The following is a 21,789-nucleotide window of genomic DNA, read 5'->3' as shown; positions in this document are numbered from 1 at the left end:
GAAAAATATAGGGAGTTCTATTGTACACGGCGGGAAATAGTAAAAATATACCTCGCCCAGCATCCATAGGGTCATCTGATTTGAAAACCTTGCATGGGTCTCTTTCTTGCCAGATTGAGGGGATGTTTGATGCAGATCAAAGGTAGTCACCATTCTCCTCAAGGATCTTGTCCAAGCAGATGTCCAACTCGGTAATGAGCCTCTCGTTGTCTTCGTCAAATGCAAGGCCACGCTGGTAGTCTGCTCTGGCGTCTTCGTAGTTGCCCAAGAAGTAGTTGGCCACGCCTCTACGCAAAAAGTTCTCTGGAGTCGTCATCATCATGCCTATCAACATGTCAGCGTCGTTGAAAGCCTTCAAATACTCCTTGCACTTGAGGTAAGCGTCAGCTCTGCTCATCAAGAGGAGACTGAGCTCCTGCAAAGTGGCCAGGAACACCTCAAACTTGTTTCTTCTGTTGATCACCTCAATGGCGATGGTGAACTGCTTGGCCAGGTCCACAAACTTCTCCTGCTTGAAGCTCTGGACACCGCCTTCATAGAGCTTTTTGATCATTTTGGACAAATCCTTGTTGAAGGACTCTCCAGTGGGTTTTGGAGGATATGGGTCGTTTATGCCAATAAGCTCGGTTGTGAGCGTGCTGAGCTGTTCAAGCTCGAGGTTGAGGGCAGGAATTACCTCCTGAGGTTCCTCGGCCAACACAACCCCCTTGGTTTTAGGGTCATATCTAATATCGAACTCCATGGTGTAGTTGATAGTGAAGCTTTTCGACAGGTGTAGGTGAGCACCTGGTGCACGGGTGCACAATTGTCACCAGGCCAGTAGAGAAGGAGGATGGTCAAATCAAATTTAGTCAGGAGATGGTTTATTGTCGTTTAGGTATCAAGAATGACGGAAGTAAGTTCATTGTTTGAAAAGTTGTCCATTGGTGGCTTGAAGGTACGATATTTCCGAAAGTAGTTGGGAGGTACTCCCCAGCCTAGTATGTATCAAAAGAAGCCGATTAACATAATATCAACATATAACAGTGAAACCGTGCATTTATCAGATGAAAGCCTTTCTATGTCATTTTCAGGCTCCAACGTTTCTCAAAGTGTATATTGGCTCATTTGGATCCTTTCCTGCGAAGTGCTCTTTTTGCAACCATTTCTCTTCTGTTCACAATCACCAATATGGCAGCAGTGGTTCAACCACCCTTGAACCTAGTAGACCCTGGATCGACAGAAAGCCTTCTGGCTCTGTCGCTAGCCCATTTGATGAAATTTTTTGACTCTTACGAACTCAAAGATGATGAGGAGCTTCCTATGGATCTCAACCCAAAGAGCGATCACGAACTGGACAAGGAAGAGGATACTGAAAAAGAGGAACTGAAAAGCATAACTTCTACGACTCCAAAGCCATTGCCGAAAGTCAAGATGAAGGCAGAGGACGAGCCCAAAACCGAACGGAACCACTGGTTCAGAAGGGTCGTTACCATGAGATTTGGCACATGGTCAGAGAGAAAAGTCACGAAAGTCACTACAGATGACGTTTTTGACCACAATGAGCCTCACACTGAAACAGCTGTTGGGGCGAAAGACTCGGCAACCCACGACGACTCCAGCGGTTCCCCAAAAGTATCCAACGCAGCCACTCTTCCTCAAAAGCTCAGCAACTTCAGACCCTCCAGATCTCGATCGCTCACTAGCAGAAGTCTCGCTGCTCTTTTCATCCGAAGCCAAATGTCCACCGATCGGCTAGAGGCGTCTGTATTTCTGCCATACAACCACCAGCCAACCCTTGAGGACTTCCCTTCGATTACAGACGTCGAGGACATGTCCGCTGCCAAAATCGAGTACTCTACTCTTCCGGCCGAATGGAACGGGTATAAGCACGAGGCCTTGAGATCCTCCGATGAGGAGCTTAAGCCACGTACTAAATGGGGTGAATGGAGAAACGCCAAAAGAAGAATGCATATGCTCAAAGGTAAGCTCAAGCTGAGTATAGCGCTGGGAAGAAGCGGACCAAAGGGCTTAAGGTGAGGTTTCTTTCTCCTTCTGAGGGTCTGAACAAGCTTCATAGGCCCGCTGGTGGTACGGCAGAGGAGGATGTGTTTTCGCCGTTATCGGGTAGTGATGATTTCGAGAGGATGTTCTGAGCGGGGGTATGGTGAGAAGATCCATAAAGTAGGCGAGAGGTTTGAACAAGAATTGATATTTAGTGCCTTGGAACTGAACAAAATGTAGGTTTGAGGAGTTTCCCCACCTCCGTGTTTTCACAATTTCTCTGCGTTGCTAGAATCCTACCAATATCCAGGGTCCTGTCCGATCAGCCTTGCCTTATCTACCGCACATGCAACTTCCAACAGAAATCCAAAAATCAACAAAACCAAGCCATTCATAAATATAGCCCATTTTCAAAATCCAACTCTCCAAAACCCTTCAAGGCAATCGACCAGTGCACCATCAACATCACCGCCCTGCCTTGGCGCCTGACTCATAGATTTCGCAGCCACTTTTTCGCGATAACCACTTATCACCATCATGTCTTTCAACCTCGAAACACTCATTCGCCCCAATATCCGCACCTTGGAGCCCTACAGATGTGCACGTGATGACTTCAAAGAAGGCGTCTTGTTGGACGCCAACGAAAACACCCACGGCCCAGCCCTCAGCAACATCTCCACCTGGGAACTGGCCTTGGAGCTCAACAGATACCCAGACCCTCACCAGTTGGAGTTGAAGCAGCAGATCGCCAATTTCAGAAACTCGGCACCCAATCAGCTCGTGGAGAGCTCCACCAGGAAAATCGAGGCCGACAACCTCTGTCTCGGTGTGGGTTCAGATGAGAGCATAGACATGTTGTTGAGGTGCGTTTGCACGCCTGGTAAGGACAAGCTTTTGGTGTGTCCGCCCACGTACGGAATGTACCTGATTTGCGCCACCGTCAATGACGTTGAGATGGCTACGGTGCCATTGACGACGCCAGACTTCCAGATCGACGTGGAGGCCATTTTGGCGAAATTGACCGCAGACCCTTCTATCAAGCTCATCTACATAACGTCGCCAGGCAATCCGACCGCCAAGCTCATCGACTGCAAATTGATTGTAGATTTGCTCAAAAGAGCCCAGGAGTCGTGGAACGGTTTGGTGGTTGTGGACGAAGCCTACATCGATTTTGTTGACCCCACTGCTCCAAACACCTCCCAGTCTGTATCCACCTTGGTGAACCAGTTCCCCAACTTGGTGGTTCTCCAGACGCTTTCCAAATCTTTCGGTCTTGCGGGTGTCAGACTTGGTATCACGTTTGCAACCCCTGGCCTTTCCCGCTTCCTCAACGCCATGAAGTACCCATACAACATTCTGTCCTTGACCTCCGCAGTAGCGGTGCGGTCCACTCAAGCAGAGGACGGGCTCAAGGTGATGCAGGGCTACGTCAAGAAAATCAAGGAGGAGAGAGCAAAGCTTTTGGAGACGCTTTCGAAAATCGACGGAATCGGCAAAAACATCGGCGGCTTGGATGCCAACTTCTTGCTCATACAGATTCTCGACTCTACCGGCACACCCTCTAACGAGGTGGCTGCGAAATTGTACAATACGTTGGCGGTTGAGAACGGCGTGGTGGTGCGGTTCAGGGGCAAGGAGCTTAACTGCACCGGCGCCTTGAGGTTGTCAATCGGCACGGAGGAGGAAAATGTCACCTTGGTGGAGAAAATCACCCTGGTTCTTCCCACCTTGAGGTGAGCTACGGGCATGTAGATATTTATGGTTCGCGCACGCCGCAGTGTAGATTTTTTCAGCTCAGGTACTCCAACCTACACCAAGTAAAAACCATGGCCAGGCAAAATTTCGTGGGATTGGTCGTGTCCCAAGGTAAAATGAGCAAGACCGTGAAGGTCCGTGTTCAGGCCAAGGGTTACGATAAGAGGGTCCACAAGGAGGTGCTCAAAAGAAAGGACTACCTCGTCCACGACGAGGGAGATCTCTGCAAAGAAGGCGATATCGTCAGAATCGAGTCTATTCCCAAGATGACCGAAAGAAAGTATTTCGCCATTGCGGAAATCAAGATCAATAAGGGTCAGCAGTTCGCCAAGTACCAGGAGTTGGCCAAGAAGAAAGTGTATGCTGAGGAGCAGAAAAAGAGAGATGAGCTCAACGACAGAAGAGCGGTGTTTGAAGAAGATATCAAAAAGATTGAGGATTTGAAACAGCTAGATTCCTTGACCAAGGCCTTCTCCAAGGTGCCTGAGGGCGAGAGGGAATCTTACCTCAAGTCGATCGACGAAATCAAGAGAAGGTACAACATTACGCTGTGGCCATCCACCGAACAAGTGGTGCCACTTTCAATCAATAATGCTGCCAGGGACCTCAGCACGATCGACAACAGACTAGCCAATATCCACGTCATTCTTGAAAAGTTGATGAGCAGCTCGTTCGAAGGCCAAAGGAAGGAGATCTTGGAGAAGATGGGCAAAAGCACCGACTTGAAGCCACACACGGTGAAGAACATTTTGCGTAAGTGGGTTCTCGACCCCAGAAACGATGTCCCTGTGTCCCTTTAGACACCTGTAAATAGTAGCATATAATGGGAGGATTACCTGAGCTGTTGACTGTGTAGTATTCGTCTGACCGTCACATGAACTACACATATTGGAGAAATGAAGTTAGGACAGAGCCTTGAGCTGTTACCATGGGGGACTCGATCTGACATGCAGAAACCACAGTCATGGTTGATCTACGTGTAACCACCTTTATCTCTTCGATGTTGCAGCCAGCACTACATAGAAAGGGAATAAGAGTGGTGGAAAACGGAAAAGAAATCAGCGTTTGATAAAAATGCCCAAGACTGTTCAACAAAGCCACACTGAGACCACACCAGTCAAGGTTATGAGGAATTCGCTTTATAAGTCTTGTTTCGGGTGGAATGACAAGCGTTTGATTGCCATTGCACTTCTTACTTGGCAATAAACAAGTTAAATTTCCGCAGCCTGCCATGTTCCTTTCCATTAACAGTGAGATACACCCATACTTCGATAAAGAATTGTCGAGAATATCGGAAGCTTACTTTAGAAGGCTGTAGATCAAGGGGAATTACCGCATCAAAGGTCTCTTCTGGTAGAATAAAAGCACAGGCAGAGAGACTACCAGGTACGCTCTCCTTGAACTCACTCCATCGTATCGATGGCAATTTAGTTTTCTCAAGCAACACCTTCTTGCTTTTCAAAATAGTAAACCCTGATCTTTCGATTGAAAAGAGGCATACTTCAACATACGTGAAGTTCATGCTGTAATCTTCCACTTGATTCTCGCGAGAAGCGGCTTGGAAACTTTGCGGAAGAATATAAGTGAAACTGATAATGTCAGACAACTTCATTCCGGGTTTTGCAATTGCATCAAACCCAAAAGACTTGGAAACTTTATCGTCAGGCATTACGATACGCGAAGCAAGAGGAACCTTCTCATCTCCCAATAATGCTATAATATCCAAGGCCCTTACACGTCGATGAAACTGTTCAGGGGGGATTGCTTCGACAACATCATTTCCCACCATTAGGCAACCCATTGCGTAAGGCTTCTTTGAATTACTCACATCTCCTCCAGGAACTGGATTGCTTTGTTTTTCTCCCCGCCCACATTGGTATATACCACCAAAATATGCTTTGCACGCTAGCTTTGCATAATATAACCTTAGCGATTTCTTGAAATATCCAATGAAGCCGTTTGAGTCTGTCGAGTCGAGATTCGAGCAAGTACTACGGGAAGATTCAATGAAAAACAAAAGGCATCCCGCTGAACCATTCCGATGGGACAGGAGCAGGTATTGATCAAAGTCATCACTGAAACTTCGCAACTGATCTTGATTATTTGCCATGTGTTTCTCTAGCGCCTCTTGACTCAAAGGAGGCGCAATATCATAGTAGATATCCGAAACTTCCAGGCCCGGACATTCTTCAAAGTTTATGCGTTCCTCTTTCTTTTCTGCCACATTCAACTCAAGGAATGTGGACGCAAGTATACCGGGGATGCTCTTGTGAACCAACTTCATCGTGATCTTCAAGCCATAGCTTCTCGTGAAACCATTAGTAAAAAAAGTGGGGCCAATCTCCGGTAGCTTGCAGTCATAGCATTCAGGTGGGACGACGACTTCTTGATGTGCAAGACTGGCCAATTCGTTCGGACTGGTATTGCTGACTACCATGGTACGAACATCCTCAAACGAACAAACATATTTCCGCACGCTGACAAACTCCTGGAGCTCGATGCATACTTGTGAAATGTGAAAGGGCTCCATAAATCTATCGTCCGTCTTTGTATCGCCTACTAGATGGAGTGATAGTGATAGGAATTCAGGTATCGACATCCCAGGAAGTACTATGCGATGATGCAACATCTGAAGAAACCACGGTTGGTGAAAGAACTCGGCATTGAGTTCAAGAGAAACATCATCAGTGATTTTGTGAACTGAACTCATGTCAAATTCCGAGCCTTCGCCACGGAGCAGATGGGACATTGGGAACTTCGGGCCGGGAAAAAATACCCGTTCCTTCCCCACCACATAAAGGCAAGTTCCTACTGCGGGATTGGGCATTTCGACGTTTGTCCAGTTGAAGGTGACATATGTGTGATAGACTTGAAACATGACCCTATTTCGCTCCGGATGGGGGCCTGCCCCGAACGATGTCACGCCGTGTTTCTGTCGAGCATTTTCGATAATGATTTTTTGCTCAGGGTCATAAGAGCTGGCTTCTTCAGCAACTAGGCGGATTTCTGTCACCTGGTGTAACTCTCCCAAGATGTTTACACCTTTTGTTCTGAATGAATAAGGGTTCTGCTCTACCACCGTGGAGAAATCCGCCTCGAAACGTTTAAAATCAGTTCCAAAACTCTTGATTTGGAAATATGTGTCCAACTTAACTGGACCCCTCTTCTCTGGGGTTTGTCTTGATGTTTTTCCGCTGAATGCCTTGAAAAGATCCATTTTGTCTATGGTCTTCGAAACCAAAGCAAGTGTTGAGTTTGGGGTATTTTCAACGAGTCCCGACGAGGGCTAAAAATGCTGCCAGAATTATTTTCGTGAGCAATCTTCACGGGAGATGATCAATTATCCAATTCCTAGTCCTGCAATGTAAGGTAGGCCTCATCTTTGAGGTCAAATGCACGTATCTCTCCGGGTATAACAAGGTGTGAACTACATGGTTTTCGGAACCATGAGGCTATTAGCAAATTCAAATAAACATCGACAAGTAAAAGAAACGTTTTCATCCTCGAGGAGTAACTTGATAAAGGTGTGCCGTCAAATCCAACCCATGAAGTATCGGTGAGGAGATAAATACCCAGTAAAAAATAACAAGCGCATAATTTCAGATTGCATTAAATTTTCTTCATGGTGCCGTGTCACTCATTGCATATGCGTAGGGGCATAAAGCTACTAGCGGATACTTTTACAGACTTCTCTTGTTTTCTCTGATCTTTGTGGAGCAAATCATTTGATCTTTACTATGGGTACTCAACTTCTACTCGGATTCGATGAGACACCGTTTATTCAATTGCACTAAGGTGACTTCTCCATTGACTTGAAGCCAGAGTATGGAAATGGCTCTACTTCTGCTAGTATTGAATAGTATTGACATCGCATAACATATAAAAAGGGTGAGCATCTCCACTAAGCTGCTAAACTTTGAGACCAGACGAGGCGCGACAGAACCCAAGTTCTCGCACATAAATCAACTTTCAAGTTCTCGAATCGAGGGAACCTACTGGTTGAGGAGATCTGGCGCGCCTACTCGGGCACATCAGCCTCAAACAATTCCGGGTATGTTTCCTCCAAGAATTCGCCGCATTTGTCCCATACAGCTAGAAGTGAAGGCACCAATGCAACAAGTAGGGCGAACAAAACTTTCTCCACAATCCAGAGTTTCAGTTTCTCGTCCATCAGCGCAAGGGCGAACCCAATGACAATACCCGCCAACAAAGTTACCACTGTGAAGAACAGAAACATAAGTCTATTCGCCCATGGAGCACCCATTCTGTTGATCATGATACCCAAAATCATGAAAGCCAAGGTGAAGAAAGTGACTGATACGTCGGAAGAGTCGGAGGCATCTGAAGCATTCAGTAGGCAGAAATGTTTGTAAACGAAAAATTGTGCATTGTAGCATTCTCGATCCAAATTGCGTTGCTCTTGACAGGGTCTCGCATTGAGAACTTCTTGGGGATTACGATCATCCTTGCTCTGAAGATTGCGCCAACTTATGGCAAGACGATCGTTAAACACTGTGTGTGGAATGAACACTGCTTCAAGCTCTTGACTTTCCTCGAAAGTTTTGAAAAGACCTTCGATAGCACATTTATCACTTTCTCTAGTCAATTCCGAGTCATAATCCTGAAAAACATGGCTTGTGTGATTGTTACAGAAGGTTTCCTTATTGCTCACGTTACAAATCTTCTCCTTGTACTTTTCAGCAATGACCATTGGTTGAGAACCGCATTCGCTAATCGAAGGCCCGTAGCAATAGACCTCAAACAGCTTTCGAGAGACCATTTTCTCGTCCGTGGCCCGGAACTGAGTCCAAAAGCCGAGTACCAAGAATATGATAAGAAGTAAAATGCCGATACAACGGAGAATGGTCCTATACTTCTTCTTTAACCTTCTAGTAGGCCTAGTGACTGGCGTAGCCGGCCCGTTTGGCTGATCGTGTTGTGAAGAAGACGGCACGACGCTTTCACTAGCTCTGTCGCTTGTTCCTCGTGAGTATCTTGCCGTAGAACCATGCGCAGATTGAGGGCTATTTGGAGGGTCTTGTCCTTCCATTTTAAAAGTTAGATCTTTACGAAAGACACCTGCTGTTTGATGTAATTAGAGATGCTGCCAACTACTCAAAGGTAGAAGCCAGGTTAGAGGTTGGAGGTGTAAGTTACTCACACAAGAAAAAAAGAAGTGGTAGGTAGAAGAGAAAGAAGAGTTCTGTTTTTGCAGCTTTTATACGCGCCACTTTGAGTCCATGAGTTGAAGTTCTACATCGCCCAGGAAAGCAACTTGAGATCCTAAGAAGGTAATAAGACAAGAGCTCTTGTTGAATGTTTATATCACATCAACGAAGTTGCTTTACTGGCTCCTTCCTCTATGTGGTGATACAAGAGAGACGAGAAGCTAACACGAGCTACGACGTTGTCCTGAGCTAATTGCTTCTGAATCGTCTCAAGACTGATACTACAATCACGAACTTTCATGTTTATTCAGGTTTTAAACTTTAAAAGACTTTGGTCTCTTCTATTGCCTCGGACCCTTTGGTTGAACCGCATTCTAAAGGGTGTGATAAACATTGTGGAGGGCAATTCCGCCAATAGCCGAGAAACTTCCAAATTTTTTGGGACCTTAAGGAATAGGCCGAAGCCTCCTTTTGTCACGACATTTTGTGAACCCCTGTGACCCGTATGTATGGCAGTTTGCAAGCTTATTGTCGGTTGACGCTCCGACATGCATGTTTGACGCAAGATCTTTTTCGCGAGGCTGCGTGTCTCATCGTTCAGTTCGTTCCTCAATGATGATTAACTTGACTTTAAGTATTATTTGTCAAAAGATTTTACAATCATGCTTTATTTATGGCTTCTGGAGATTGCTGACATGACCTTTGGAGAACCAGGTGGCTCAAAAGCGATTTTATGTGTGTCGCCGAGCTGCAGGTCCCTTGCATAAATAATAATTGGTTTCCTCGCCATAGTGCACATTTACTGAACCATCCCTCTATTAAGTAACCAATACGGTGTTCGAAACTCTTGTTTCAATGCTATAGTGTCATTCAATTCTTGATATGTGGCAATCTGTTAGCCAGCCTAATATCTTCATGCAAGCGAATGTGTAGCGAAAGTCTACCACATGGTATATGTAGGTCGAAAGGTATTGTTGCATGATATACCAGTATCTTGAGAAGAAGGGTCCTTAGTCCTTTTGGATTACGTTGGATTAAAACTATGGTAATAGAAAAGCCAAGGTAGAGTGAACTTTTAAACAATTAAAGAGATCTTAGTGTGAATGGTCTAAGAGCGCTGTAATGGTAGGGTCTGCAGTGGTATCCAGTGATGGTGTGTGATACTGTGAGTCTTTCAGATCCTCAATCACGACTATTTCTCTGAATAGCTCGTAAATTAACAAAGCCCCTCCTTATTGATCCTTAGTGATATAGTACATAATAGAAGCTATATCGAGACTGAAATTGTTCTGGTAAGTCAAAAGATACCACATAGTTCGCAGCCCTCGGTTGTTCAGACAAGATACTCTCTAGAACAGTAAGATTCACTCGATCAATGTCAGATTTTTGTTGTACCATTATTAGTGCTGGCTTCTCCCTTACCGAAATACAGCTGAGGTCTCCAATTATTATTTCAAACATCAGTCTAGACTTGAGAAGCGGCCCAGTAGAGTGGCTCCTAACTGGATAGCCACCTTCGAAGCATATAAATGATACAATAGGGCTGCGATGGCAGGGCTCATCTGTTTTGTCCAAGGTTCAATTCTGTGCTTGAATCTATATCTTGGTGCGTTTACTAAGAGGATCACCACCACATACTTCATTCCCAATACAACTTCACCTATTTGTCTAGCTTTCGGTATTGATACTTGGGTGCAACAGCTTTTAGCATTCGATGAGGTGTGGCGAAAGTTGTAGAGAGTTCATCGAAGCAACTCCTTTGGCTCCCAGAAATCAGAAGTGATAAACAGTTTCACTTCCGTCATGAGTTGCATTGATTGTCTGATTGGTTGTTTGGGAACCAGGTGACCCTATTCTAACGTCTTAATGAATGGAACTTTCCGAAGCTTTCGTGGATAGTCCTCCACCTTCTACATTATATATGATTTCATTAAATCCTAAATCGGCGAAATGTGGTTTGGATGCTGGAGTAGAACCAGAGCTGATGAAGAGGGTACTAAGTAGCACACCATCCATGTTAATAGCGTTCACTGCTTGAAAGGTGTTTTTCTGTATAACTGAGAGTGATAGCAGAAGAGTTACAATTCTGTTTCCAAAGAAAGCTTAATTTTATAATCCCACGATGGTCCCTCTACAGCTTGGAGTTCATGAGCTACCCCATCATGGAACCCCAAACTGCCATAGTGTCACAATTTCAAGCCGCATTCACCAATGTTCATCAGGAAATGAAACAAAAGGAAATTAATCCAACAGAGCCTTCCTATACCCACCACACAAAACACTCCATCAAGTGCAGAAGAACAGTCTTCAGTAGTAGGGCACACAGCTTATCGCGCATCAACCATTGACATATCACAGCGTCTGTATTGATAAGACGCGAAGAGTACTACTCTTCTTTTGACATATATTGACAGAAGAATTCGAACTAGAGCACATGTCAGAACAGGACGACCGTGCTCGCACCCATGATGCGGTGGTTTTTAGATTTAATTCAAAAGTGCAGTTACGCCTTTCAACGTTGACTTATGCCGCTTATACCATGATAGGTGTAGCGCTACTTTGGCCGTGGAACTGCTACTTGTCGGCTTCTGCTTACTATGGAGACAGATTCAGCGATACGCCGGGACTTTCAAAAGCATTCTCATCAACGTTCATGTCGGTGTCAACAATCACGACGATGTTGTTCTCCTACTACTTGTCGCAGAAGCAGGAAGGCGTGAACTACCATAAACGTATATTCGTCGGCATGGTCGTGACGGTGGCGATCTTTGCGTTTTTGGCATTGACGTGTTTTGCCGAGTTCTTCATCTTCATGAAAGATTATACGTTCTTTGCCCTCCTCATGCTCACGGTTTTGCTCAGTGCTATGGCCTCCAGTTTGGCCCAAAACGGCGCCTTGGCCTCCGCAAATGTGCTTGGAAGCATATACACCAACGGTGTAATGGTCGGACAGGCCATCGCCGGTGCCCTCCGCCGCTTGCCCTCATTTGCTCCATCTTGTTAACTGGCAAGGACAAACTAGAGGAAACACACCCACACAAGTCTCGGAACGCAGGACTTACCTTGTACTTCTTGAGCGCCTGCCTCGTGGCTTTTCTCGCCGTTTTCATGCTTGGTTTGGCCAATCGCTATAAGAATGCCTATGCTTACGTTGCCGTGGAAGAGGGCGAGGAGGAAGCACCCATCAACATCACGCCAAAGAAGCACGTCCCCTTCGGCTTGTTGTGGCAAAAGCTCAAGCTCATTGTGATGACGATTTTCCTCACCTTCTGCATCACTTTGGTGTTCCCTGTTTTCGCATCCACGGTGACATCAGTTCGGGAGAACTCCGAGAACCTCTTTTTTAAAAAAAGCATCTACATCCCGTCGTCTTCCTCATCTGGAACATCGGCGATCTCGCTGGCCGTGTGCTTTGCGGCATGGCCAATTCGGCCTTCCTCGTAAAAGACCCGAACCGCTTGATCGTCTACGCTGTGGCCCGAGTGGTCTTCATCCCGTTGTTCTTGACCTGCAACATCCACCCGGTAGCTCAACGCCACTCATCTCGTCGGACTCCTGGTACATATTGCTACAGTTTCTTTTTGGCCTCTCCAATGGCCAATTGTGCACCTCGTGCTTCATGGTTATCGGTGACAACTGCTCGACCGACGAGGAGAAGGAAGCAGCGGGCGGCTTCGCCACTGTGTTTTTAACCTTCGGACTTGCAGTCGGCAGCGTTCTCAGTTATCCTTTGATCCCCATCGTCGGCTAAATATACTCCCCACCTAGACCCTTCCTGAGCCTCTGCCGCAGCCAACTGGTATGCGCGATCACGAAATCCACGATCTGTACCGCCTCCTACTACATCAACAAAACCGCTCCAAACCAGACAATGTCGTTCTGGACAATAATAAAGACTCTTTTAAGGCATTTGGGTCGGCCACCGCCCGAGGAATTGGACGTGGCACGAAAGCAGTGTCTAAAGCCGGCTACGACACGTATAAGAAGAATGAAGCGAAAAGAAAAGGATTACCTCCACCTGGAGAGACCGAGTCCGAAGCTGGACCCAGTGCTCACTATGAATACACGCCTCCTGACAAGGAGAAGCTAGCTGCCTTGCCTGGCCCAGTTAAAAGAAACGTTGGAGCTTACGACGTGCCTAAGGCAGGAGAGAAATCGAAATACCCTGCTCCAGCTCAGAGGCCTCTGTATGATAGCCAACTGAGCCAGCAAAGCCAGCCCCAGCTACCTCCTCAGCCCCAGCAGCAATACCAACCGAACGCTCAACAGGGCTACCAGCCTCCTCAACAACCGCAAGAGGGTTATCAGCAACAGGGTTATCAACAGCCTCCACAGCAACAGCAGCAACAGCAGCCTTATCAGCCTCAGCCGTATCAACCCCAACCGTACCAACCACAGTCGTTTCAGCCACAACCGTACCAGCCTGCTCAAGCTCCTGCTCAAGATCAGCAACTGGGCGCCCCTCCAAGCTATCAGCAGGCTCCTGGTACCACCCCTTCCTATGCTCAAGCTCCAGGTACCACGCCCTCGTACTCACAGGCTCCGGCAACCACACCAGCCTACTCGCAGGCGCCAGGAGCAGAGCAAAGAGGAGCTCCGCCTCCTCCACCGAGAGAAAACTCGACATCTTCTCTGATCCAGCAAGTTCCGCAGGTTCAGCAGCCACCAGCTCAAGAGGCAATCTCTTCTGACTCCACGGGCGAGCTGAAAAAAGTGTCCATGTTCAGAGGAGACAACGATCTCTCTCAGTTCGCTCCTCCGCCTATCCACAAGGGAAGAAACGGAGGCTCGGTTCCTGTCACACCAAGGTCGCCTGCCAGTCTGCATGCTTCGCTTCCCTCCAGGGAGTCTGCCAAATCGCCAGATGCACCATCTCAGCCTGGTTCTATCAAAAGATATCAGAGCACGGCCCCAGATCCTACGCTGTTCGCTCCTCCTCCGCCAATGAGGAAAGAAGGACAGGCGCCTCCGCCACGAACAAAACCCAAGCCTGCTCTGGTAATGCCACCCCAGCCTCCACCACAGGTGCAACCACCACCTCAGGTTCCAGCTCCACCTCAGGTTCCGGTTTCAAACCTGACACCCGCTACTGGTCCTCCACCTCAGTTGCCTCACAGATCAACGGACACGGGTTCCGTTGCAGCAAATAAACCAACCAAGGCTCCTCCTCCAAAACCGGCGACAAAGCCAACGCTTCACACCGAGAATTCAGCGTCTTCTATTCCTCCTAGTCTTCCCACAAGAGAGGCCCCACGGGCCAATTCACCTCCACCACCATATACCCTTGCTGAGCAGGAAGAGGACACACCAGCGGCTCCTGCTCCAACTGCCGCCCCATCTGGTGCTCCCAATTTTGCGGCAGAGATTGCTCGTTTGAAAAGCGGTGGTGAAACGCAACCCGAAGCTGCAATCCCATCAAAGAAGGTTCCACCTCCAAAACCTGCTAAGCCAGTGAAGCCACCAAAGCCTGCAAAACCATCGTTTCAGCTGAAGCCTGCGCTGGCCAAACCAGAGATTGCGCCAAAGCCAGAGATTGCATCAAAACCAGAGGTGGCTCCTAAGCCAGAAATAGCTCCTAAGCCAGAGGTTGCTCCAAAACCGGCTGTTGCACCAAAACCGCCAGTGGCACCAAAACCAACGACAGAAAAGGAAGCTTCAAGACCCACTCCGGCTCCTAAACCTGCTCCTCCAGTTTTACCACGAAGAGAGTCAGTGCAATCTAATTCAAGCGATGGTCCGGTTTCTCGTGGTCTTCCGCCATCCAATGCAATTCCCCCAAAACCAACGAACTCTTCTTTGTCTGACGCCTCCCAAGCTAATCAGCCTCCTATAGTGCCAATTGTACCACAGGGAAGTCAGGCGGCAGTCCAACAAGCTCAGCCCGCCCAGCCTACTCCTCCTGCTCCCGCTGCACAACCTGAGGCACCCGTGCCGCCTAAACGTAATTATGATAGGAAAGCTGCTCCATTGCCTCCACAAGCTGCCTCCAGTCAACCAGCTTCTGCTCAACCGGCTCCTGTGCCTTCTGGTCCCCCGCAACTTGATCTTGAGATGGGCACGGGATGGTATATGGCAACGGACAAGCCCATGCTGCTCCCCAAATCCCTTGAAGGTCTTAACTACTCCACCTCATTCATGTACTCGACCCAGGGCGGGCCTGGTGGTATGAAGAAGACATCGACCAGGGAGTTGAACGTTCGTCTCAAGGACCTTTCAAAAATCAAGTATAAGTTCACCTGGGTCAATGAGGACATCAGTCTGGCCAATGTGGCTATCGATCACTACATGCCCTCTCCAATCGACACCAGAGTTCCTCAACATGCTGATCTTGTTGCCTACAGTCAACAGTATGGTGAGAACGTGGCAGGCTACTCACTTCACCATGAAGGTCAACAAGTTGGTCGTGGTGAGTGTTGGGATCTTGCCAAGTTTGCGTTGGAGCAAGGATGTGGCAACCAGGCCTTCGTTTCCACATACTACCATCACGGACTCCCTATACTTGAAGTGCATGGAACCCCCAACGGCCCTATGATGATGCGTCCACAACTTGACGAGGTACGCCGTGGTGACATACTCCAGTTCAACAGTGCCAAGTTTGAAAACAAAGCTACTGGGTCTACGCAGACCGCTGGAGACCCCGACCATACCTCTGTTGTGATTGACAAGGTGGGAGAGAAGATCTATGTAGCCGAGCAGAATGTGGGCAGTGTCAAGATCGTCAAGAGAGGAGAATACGAAATCGGCAATATCACGCAGGGTTCTGTGGCCGCCTACAGGCCTATGCCTGCTGGGTGGGCTGAGTGAGGGTGTTGATATTGTACGAGTGTGGAGTGCGAAGTGATGCTCTGCTTGAAAAAAGTATCTCATCAGACCCAGCAATATCCCACCATGCCTCTGGCCGAGCTCGTAGCGCCGGCGCTCTCGACTGCCCAGGACGAACAGACGTTTAGCTATGCGAAAATAGACAAAACTGAGATCAAGAGAACTCATCTCCATCTCCAGCCGGGGGAGAACTATCTTGACAAGATCCATGATTACTACAACCTCGATGAGGTGGCGGCATTCCTCGAGCAAAAGGAAGGGGACGAACCAAAATACAAAAGAGCCACTCTTCAATTTCCTGATTCGTTGGTCTGTGACGCTGCTGCTGTGGCTCAACAGCTACAAAGGAAGCTAGGTCTCACTGAGGCAGCCCTTAATCTCAAGGAATCAGAAAGCTGTTCAACAAGCTGTGGCGAATCATCATGCTGCAAAGACAACACTACATCTCCTAGTGAGGGCCAGAAGTTGTGGATTCTCGCAGACACTTCGTACTCATCATGCTGTGTAGACGAAGTTGCTGCTGAACATGTCAAGTCGGATCTCCTCATACATTTTGGTGACGCCTGTTTGAACGCTGTTAGCAAACTCCCCTGTGCATACGTATTCGGTAAGCCATTTGTTGATTCAGACGAATTGGTGAAGCTGTTCCGTGAGCGGTTCCCTGAAACCGATACCAAGATTGTTTTGATGGCCGATGCCCCACACACCTACATTTTGCATGAGGCAAAGAAGAAGCTTGAAGATTACTCAGACTTGGTTGTGGCTGACGTGGAAAGCTCTTCGCCTATTCTAGGATACCAGCCCTTGGAGGGTAAAGAAAGCCAACTTCGGGCTCTCAACAGAGTATTCCACGGCATAGAGGATGAGGAAAGCATCCTCGGAGAGTACGAGCTTTTCCATATAACTGCTCCCGAGACGCCTCGTCTCCTCCAACTCACCACCAAGTTCCTGCTGGTGACGCTATTTGACCCTACAGAAAACACCATCTCCCAGGGTCCATACCCCAACCTCATGCGTCGTTACAGATACATGCACATGGCTCGTACTGCCGGAACTATTGGCATTCTCGTGAATACGCTTTCATTGAGCAACACGAGAGAATTGATCAATGGAATGGGCAAGAAGCTCAAGGAGGCGGGTAAGAAGCATTACATATTTGTGGTTGGTAAGCCTAATGTTGCCAAGTTGGCAAACTTCGAAGCCATTGACCTTTGGTGTGTTCTCGGATGTGACCATCAAGGTATCATCGTGGACCAGAACAACGAGTACTTCAAGGCCATTGTTACCCCATATGAATTATTGCTAGCATTGAGCGACGAATTGTCGTGGACAGGCAAGTGGGTCACCGACTTCAAGAGCATTTTGGGTGAACTCGGGGAGGAACCAGAGGAGAAGGCTGAAGAAGACGACTCTGACGATGATGCTCCTGTTTTTGATCCTGTCACGGGACAATTCACCAGCGCTTCGAAGCCACTTCGGAAGCTCCAGCATCTTCAGATCTCTCAGAAGGGAAAAACCTCGGAAACGGATTCCACAGCTCTTGTCCAGAAGCTTTCGCTGGCTGTTGCGCTTAGAAACACCGTTCTGACTTCAGCCACTCATCTTCAGCAGAGAGCATGGACAGGTCTTGGAAGTGACTTCAGAGACCAGGAGGACGATAGTGAAAGTGACTATGACGAAAGCGGAGCTATTGCGGAGGAGGGTACCTCGGGAATTGCTCGTGGGTACGAGTTCGATGTTGCTTCGAAGAAACAAGGGTAAGTTTATAGAAATGGGATCGTGATAGCATAAATTGGGAAATGGGAGTAGGAGCTTAGAGTCGGAGTCGAATGGGTGGGTATATTGAATCGAGGGAGGTAACTGCAAGAGACTAAGCAGGTGAATGACGTCATTCACTATTAGATTTAAAGCCAATGGCATAGAATTTCAAATAAATACTGTTTTTTCTTAATTTTGTAGTCTACCTGTTTTGGCGTTACTCCACCAGAGCTCCAGGCTACTAACCTTCTAAATTTCAGTGCACTGAAAAACTCGTCTGACTGGAAACCCAGCTTTTCAGCAGAGTAGCTGGAAAAAAAAATAACCTGGCCAGATCATCAAATAAAAAAGCAAGTATAAATTTCTTACCTCAAATCCTAAAATTTTATGAACCATTTAAGTATGCCCCTCCCACGCCCAGACTTATCCTACACCTCCATATCGCATCAACACTTTCGCAGCCACAAGAAACAACCAAATGACAGTGGACACGCTAGTGCACGAGGCGGTGCGGCTCCATTGGCTTCTATACCCGCTTCTTTTCCTATTTAGGTACGTGATTTCCGTCTGCTCCTCCCAATCCCACTAACCCCAGCATTTTTAGCGGATTCCACTGGGTCTACGTCCTAGGGTACATCCTCCTCTTCACCATAGACGCCTTGGCTGTGTATGGCCAGGCCTACAAGCTCCCGCTGGAATGGGTTTCGCTTGGCCAGAACGACGTGGTTTTGATCACCGGAGGGTCTCTGGGACTTGGCCTTGAGTTGGTCAAGCAGTTGCTTTTTGAGTACAAGGTAGGAAAGGTGATTGTGCTAGATGTTCGGAAACCCGAGTTTGAGTTTGGTCTGGCGCCGTTGGAGTTTCACAGATGCGACGTGTCAAGAGAACACGACCTCAATTACACGTTGACGGGCGTTTTGCACGCTCTAGATGCTAGACATGAGCATGTCTCAGTACTCATCAACAACGCTGGAGTCAGAAACAGCGGCAGTCTTTTGAATCTGAGCGACAGCGACATTCGCCATACCTTCAACGTCAACACATTTGCCCAAATCACGGCGCTCCGAAGAATCGTTTCCCATCACATCAGACACTACAAACACCTGCAGCTCTATGTGGTTTCGGTCTCGTCCATTTTGGCGGCATTGGCTCCTAAGAACGGGTCCGTTTACGCTGCTTCCAAAGCTGCTATTTTCCAAATTCACGAAAGCTTCTCCAGAGAGATCGCCAGCCTACCGAACATTCGTCTACTTTTGGTAGCACCCGGTCAGTTGACCACAGACATGTTCAAAGACGTCACCCCAAGCCGGACCTTCTTTGCGCCGCTTGTCAACCATATCCAGTTGGCAAGGCAAATTCTACAAAAAGCCAATGTGGGGGAAAAAGGCGTATTCTGCTCGCCTTTCTACGCCAATTGGCTCCCAGTGGTCAAGGTCCTCCCGCTCTTTCTCCAGGACCTCTGCCGCTGGTTCTCCCAGATGGACGATAAACTTTCGGATTCTTAGCTATACACTACTGGCTCTTCTTCTCGACCAAGTCGCCAAACTCACGCACGGCGGCTTCCTGGTTGAAGTAGCCAAACTGGTCAAACACCTTGTTGAACGGGATCTCCTTGGTCACGGCGCCCTGCTCGTTGCCATTGAGCACCACCTTGACGTTGTAAATTGGATCGTACTTGGTCGTCCATCCGTACAAGACGATTCTGTCCTGCTTCTTGGTGCCCGCGTACTTGTTGTTCTTGTATCCTGGGCCCGAGGTGAAGTAGAGCAAAACACAGCTCACAAGGAAATATAAGCCGACGGCGCCGGCAATGACGTAGTATGTGTCTTTGAAGGGGTAATTCTTGTCCAACCAGAAAAGGAAACCGGCAATCGCCACGGTTATGCAGCCGAGCCCGAGTTTGATATCTATCAAGGTGAAGGACTGTTCAAAGCCAAAGTGGCCAAAAACAACCGGAAGCTGCTCTTCAAGAGCATTCCTGAGCTCCGTGACCGAACTGATGCAGTTAGAATAACGTTTCAGAGAAGAATGGGCGTTACATACTTGAGGTTCACCTTCTTTCCACTGGACATGGTGTAGTTACTACTTCGCGATGTGTCCAGACCTCCATATGGAGACCACAGACTTTCCTACACTGACAATTTCTATAGACCCAAAAAATTTAGGAACCGCCCAAAATATGTTTATTTATTGTCTCTTCAATCGTAGTAGCGTATATCGAAGACTTTGCAGTTTCGATGCATTGCACTCCGGGTATGCTGTCTATGTCTATGTGGAAGAAAGTAAGATAAGCTTCTTCTTCTTCTTTTTCTTCTTGCCCGTGTCACTGGCCTCCTGTCTCTCCATCTCCTCCCTTGCTTTACGGATCATCTCCTCGGCGTCCCAGGATTCCTCGCCTTCAAGACTCTGGATTTCAGAATGTGGAATACTGGTGCCCCACACGGTTCTTTGCAACCGTTGAGCTTCTTGCTGTTCCTGCTCCTCCGGGGAGCTTTCGAGATCCTGAGACTCGGCACTGAGCGCTGGAAGGTCACGGTAATCGGAAATACTGAGACTGCCAAAGTTGGCAGGAGGCATCCAGTCGTGTTCCTCGTGTGGATTGTTTTCACGATTGAAGAATTCCCTGGTACGTCTCTCTTCGTCGTTGAGCGCACGGCGTCTCTTGGACTCCTCCAGGTGGAACTTCTTGCTCGACTGCTTGCTTCGTTTCGTGAGATCGCCCTTGAAGGTGTTCCACGTCTCTTTGCTGATATACTCGTTATTCTGCCACTTGCACTCGAGGAATCCGATACTTGTGCCCTGGGGCAAATGCAGTAGGTACTTGTACTTGGTGAGAGCCGTCTCGGCGCTAAGCTCCTCGTACCTGATATTTTCAACTTGTGCTATTAGCGAGCTTGGTAGCTGTGCGTAGTCGTTGTTGTAGCTCGACTTCAACACCTTGATATCAAGAGGCGAAAGCACGTACACTGTTGAAGACTTGAAACCTGTCTGGTAATAGTAAAAAGTACTGCCATGCCCGTTCGACTTGTTGGCCTGGTGTGCCTTTGCGTTTTCAGGGAGGTCTGTATTGAATTTGGACGACCAAAGAGCAAGATCGTCGTCAATGTTTTTGAGTGCCATTCGCATGTACTTTCCGTCGTCCTGGTAAAGTTCCTTCTCCTCCTCATATGCGGCCTTGATCTGCTCCCTTTCAGCCTCGTACATACTGACGAGGTATGCTAGGTCGCCCTTGAAGAACCGCAGATACTGGCTTAGATCTGGATCCTGTTGTGCTGCCCACGGGAATGTATCAATGGTTTCCTGAAGCTCTTCAAAGTTACGTGGTAACGGAAATACCCGGTGAGGCTGTCTGCTCATCAATGTAAGCACCACCTCGTCCTTAATCTTGGGCACCTCGAACCGCTCATCCACGTTATCGATCTTCACTGGTTTCACGTCCTTCTGCCGGATGATGGACCCACACAACGGACAGTCCTTGTACTTCTCCACAATCACCTTGCTCTCCTTCTTCATCAGAGCCGGAACCTCGCTTTCCAAAAGCGATAGCAAGCACGTCAAGCACAAAATATGGCCACACGACGTGATCATCCGCGGAGCGGTCAAGTCCTCCAGAAGACAAATCGGACATGCATTGCCCTTGGGTACTATGATACGGAGAATATCGTCTGTGTCCACGGGCACATTCGGGTCAATCTGTTGCACGTTATAGTTTTTCCTGTAGTCCAACACAAACTTGTAATTCACGTTGATAAATCTCATGCCGTGGAGAAACAAGTGCTGTTTTTTAGGCCCATTAGAGCTCCGTCTCCTCTGTCTAGGTCTCTGCAGCTTCTGGTACTCAGGCAGGTCTCTATACAGCTGGAAGTCCAACAAGTGGTTTATGGAGATCTGGTTTTTCCGCAGATTGGCATTCACCTTCTTCCCCAGCCGGGCCTGGCGTTCCATAGGCAGAATGTCGTTGTTTAAGGCTTTGTAGTCGTTGCCATTCTGTCTTCGAGAATGGCGATGCCCGTGACCATGGTCACCTGAACCTTGGCCATTCGGGGCTTTATGTGAATTGGAGTCGCTCATAACAGCCCAGTATTCATGTTATGCCGAGGCACAAGAAGAGTAGCTGATTCGAGTCGGTTGCGAAGGGCAGTAGCAGCAGGTGCAGGAGTCCACGAGGGAGGGAGTTGGAGGTCAAAGGCCGATTGCCATGGGGTGGGTTTTTTTGGATTTTTGGGGAAGGGCGGTATTTATATCAAGGGGATGGCTGAGGATTTTTGAACCTTGGTGGAAAAGTTATCGTGGTGTATGGAAA

The 21,789-nt window shown here is 47.9% G+C and overlaps 11 protein-coding genes across 11 annotated transcripts; 6 read left to right on the top strand and 5 right to left on the bottom strand. All coding sequences in view use genetic code 12, as the record gives it.

Annotated features, from left to right (window-relative positions):
• Window positions 1-136: 136 nt before the first annotated feature.
• Window positions 137-742, bottom strand: SEC72 (Sec63 complex subunit; the record flags this gene model as incomplete). The annotated part of the gene is made up of 1 exon (XM_025480324.1): window positions 137-742. One exon carries the CDS (start codon window positions 740-742, stop codon window positions 137-139), a length of 606 nt encoding a protein of 201 aa, XP_025334624.1.
• Window positions 743-1,170: 428 nt separating this feature from the next.
• Window positions 1,171-2,019, top strand: CXQ87_001797 (uncharacterized protein; the record flags this gene model as incomplete). Its single annotated transcript, XM_025480323.1, has 1 exon — window positions 1,171-2,019. The coding sequence occupies one exon, from the start codon at window positions 1,171-1,173 to the stop codon at window positions 2,017-2,019; it is 849 nt and encodes a 282-aa protein (XP_025334623.1).
• Window positions 2,020-2,520: 501 nt separating this feature from the next.
• On the top strand, window positions 2,521-3,720 carry HIS5 (histidinol-phosphate transaminase; the record flags this gene model as incomplete). Its single annotated transcript, XM_025480322.1, has 1 exon — window positions 2,521-3,720. One exon carries the CDS (start codon window positions 2,521-2,523, stop codon window positions 3,718-3,720), a length of 1,200 nt encoding a protein of 399 aa, XP_025334622.1.
• An 89-nt stretch (window positions 3,721-3,809) lies between these two features.
• On the top strand, window positions 3,810-4,538 carry CXQ87_001795 (mitochondrial 37S ribosomal protein uS17m; the record flags this gene model as incomplete). The annotated part of the gene is made up of 1 exon (XM_025480321.1): window positions 3,810-4,538. The coding sequence occupies one exon, from the start codon at window positions 3,810-3,812 to the stop codon at window positions 4,536-4,538; it is 729 nt and encodes a 242-aa protein (XP_025334621.1).
• Window positions 4,539-4,930: 392 nt separating this feature from the next.
• Window positions 4,931-6,487, bottom strand: CXQ87_001794 (uncharacterized protein; the record flags this gene model as incomplete). The annotated part of the gene is made up of 2 exons (XM_025480320.1): window positions 4,931-5,468; window positions 5,787-6,487. The coding sequence occupies 2 exons, from the start codon at window positions 6,485-6,487 to the stop codon at window positions 4,931-4,933; spliced, it is 1,239 nt and encodes a 412-aa protein (XP_025334620.1).
• A 1,269-nt stretch (window positions 6,488-7,756) lies between these two features.
• On the bottom strand, window positions 7,757-8,449 carry CXQ87_001793 (uncharacterized protein; the record flags this gene model as incomplete). Its single annotated transcript, XM_025480319.1, has 1 exon — window positions 7,757-8,449. The coding sequence occupies one exon, from the start codon at window positions 8,447-8,449 to the stop codon at window positions 7,757-7,759; it is 693 nt and encodes a 230-aa protein (XP_025334619.1).
• A 2,996-nt stretch (window positions 8,450-11,445) lies between these two features.
• CXQ87_001792 (nucleoside transmembrane transporter) lies at window positions 11,446-11,910 on the top strand (the record flags this gene model as incomplete). Its single annotated transcript, XM_025480318.1, has 1 exon — window positions 11,446-11,910. The coding sequence occupies one exon, from the start codon at window positions 11,446-11,448 to the stop codon at window positions 11,908-11,910; it is 465 nt and encodes a 154-aa protein (XP_025334618.1).
• A 104-nt stretch (window positions 11,911-12,014) lies between these two features.
• On the top strand, window positions 12,015-15,710 carry MUC1 (Muc1p; the record flags this gene model as incomplete). The annotated part of the gene is made up of 3 exons (XM_025480317.1): window positions 12,015-12,346; window positions 12,390-12,648; window positions 12,687-15,710. 3 exons carry the CDS (start codon window positions 12,015-12,017, stop codon window positions 15,708-15,710), a joined length of 3,615 nt encoding a protein of 1,204 aa, XP_025334617.1.
• An 84-nt stretch (window positions 15,711-15,794) lies between these two features.
• Window positions 15,795-18,975, top strand: CXQ87_001790 (uncharacterized protein; the record flags this gene model as incomplete). The annotated part of the gene is made up of 3 exons (XM_025480316.1): window positions 15,795-17,485; window positions 18,082-18,828; window positions 18,912-18,975. 3 exons carry the CDS (start codon window positions 15,795-15,797, stop codon window positions 18,973-18,975), a joined length of 2,502 nt encoding a protein of 833 aa, XP_025334616.1.
• Window positions 18,976-18,998: 23 nt separating this feature from the next.
• SPC2 (signal peptidase complex subunit) lies at window positions 18,999-19,558 on the bottom strand (the record flags this gene model as incomplete). The annotated part of the gene is made up of 2 exons (XM_025480315.1): window positions 18,999-19,482; window positions 19,530-19,558. The coding sequence occupies 2 exons, from the start codon at window positions 19,556-19,558 to the stop codon at window positions 18,999-19,001; spliced, it is 513 nt and encodes a 170-aa protein (XP_025334615.1).
• A 196-nt stretch (window positions 19,559-19,754) lies between these two features.
• Window positions 19,755-21,526, bottom strand: CXQ87_001788 (uncharacterized protein; the record flags this gene model as incomplete). The annotated part of the gene is made up of 2 exons (XM_025480314.1): window positions 19,755-21,473; window positions 21,503-21,526. 2 exons carry the CDS (start codon window positions 21,524-21,526, stop codon window positions 19,755-19,757), a joined length of 1,743 nt encoding a protein of 580 aa, XP_025334614.1.
• Between the last annotated feature and the right edge of the window lie 263 nt (window positions 21,527-21,789).

Source organism: Candidozyma duobushaemuli (genome assembly GCF_002926085.2).
Source record: "Candidozyma duobushaemuli strain B09383 chromosome Unknown B_B09383, whole genome shotgun sequence".
Classification (NCBI taxonomy): Eukaryota; Fungi; Ascomycota; class Pichiomycetes; order Serinales; family Metschnikowiaceae; genus Candidozyma; species Candidozyma duobushaemuli.
Note: the sequence above shows the minus strand (reverse complement) of the source record. Positions and strands in the feature narration are given on the sequence as shown.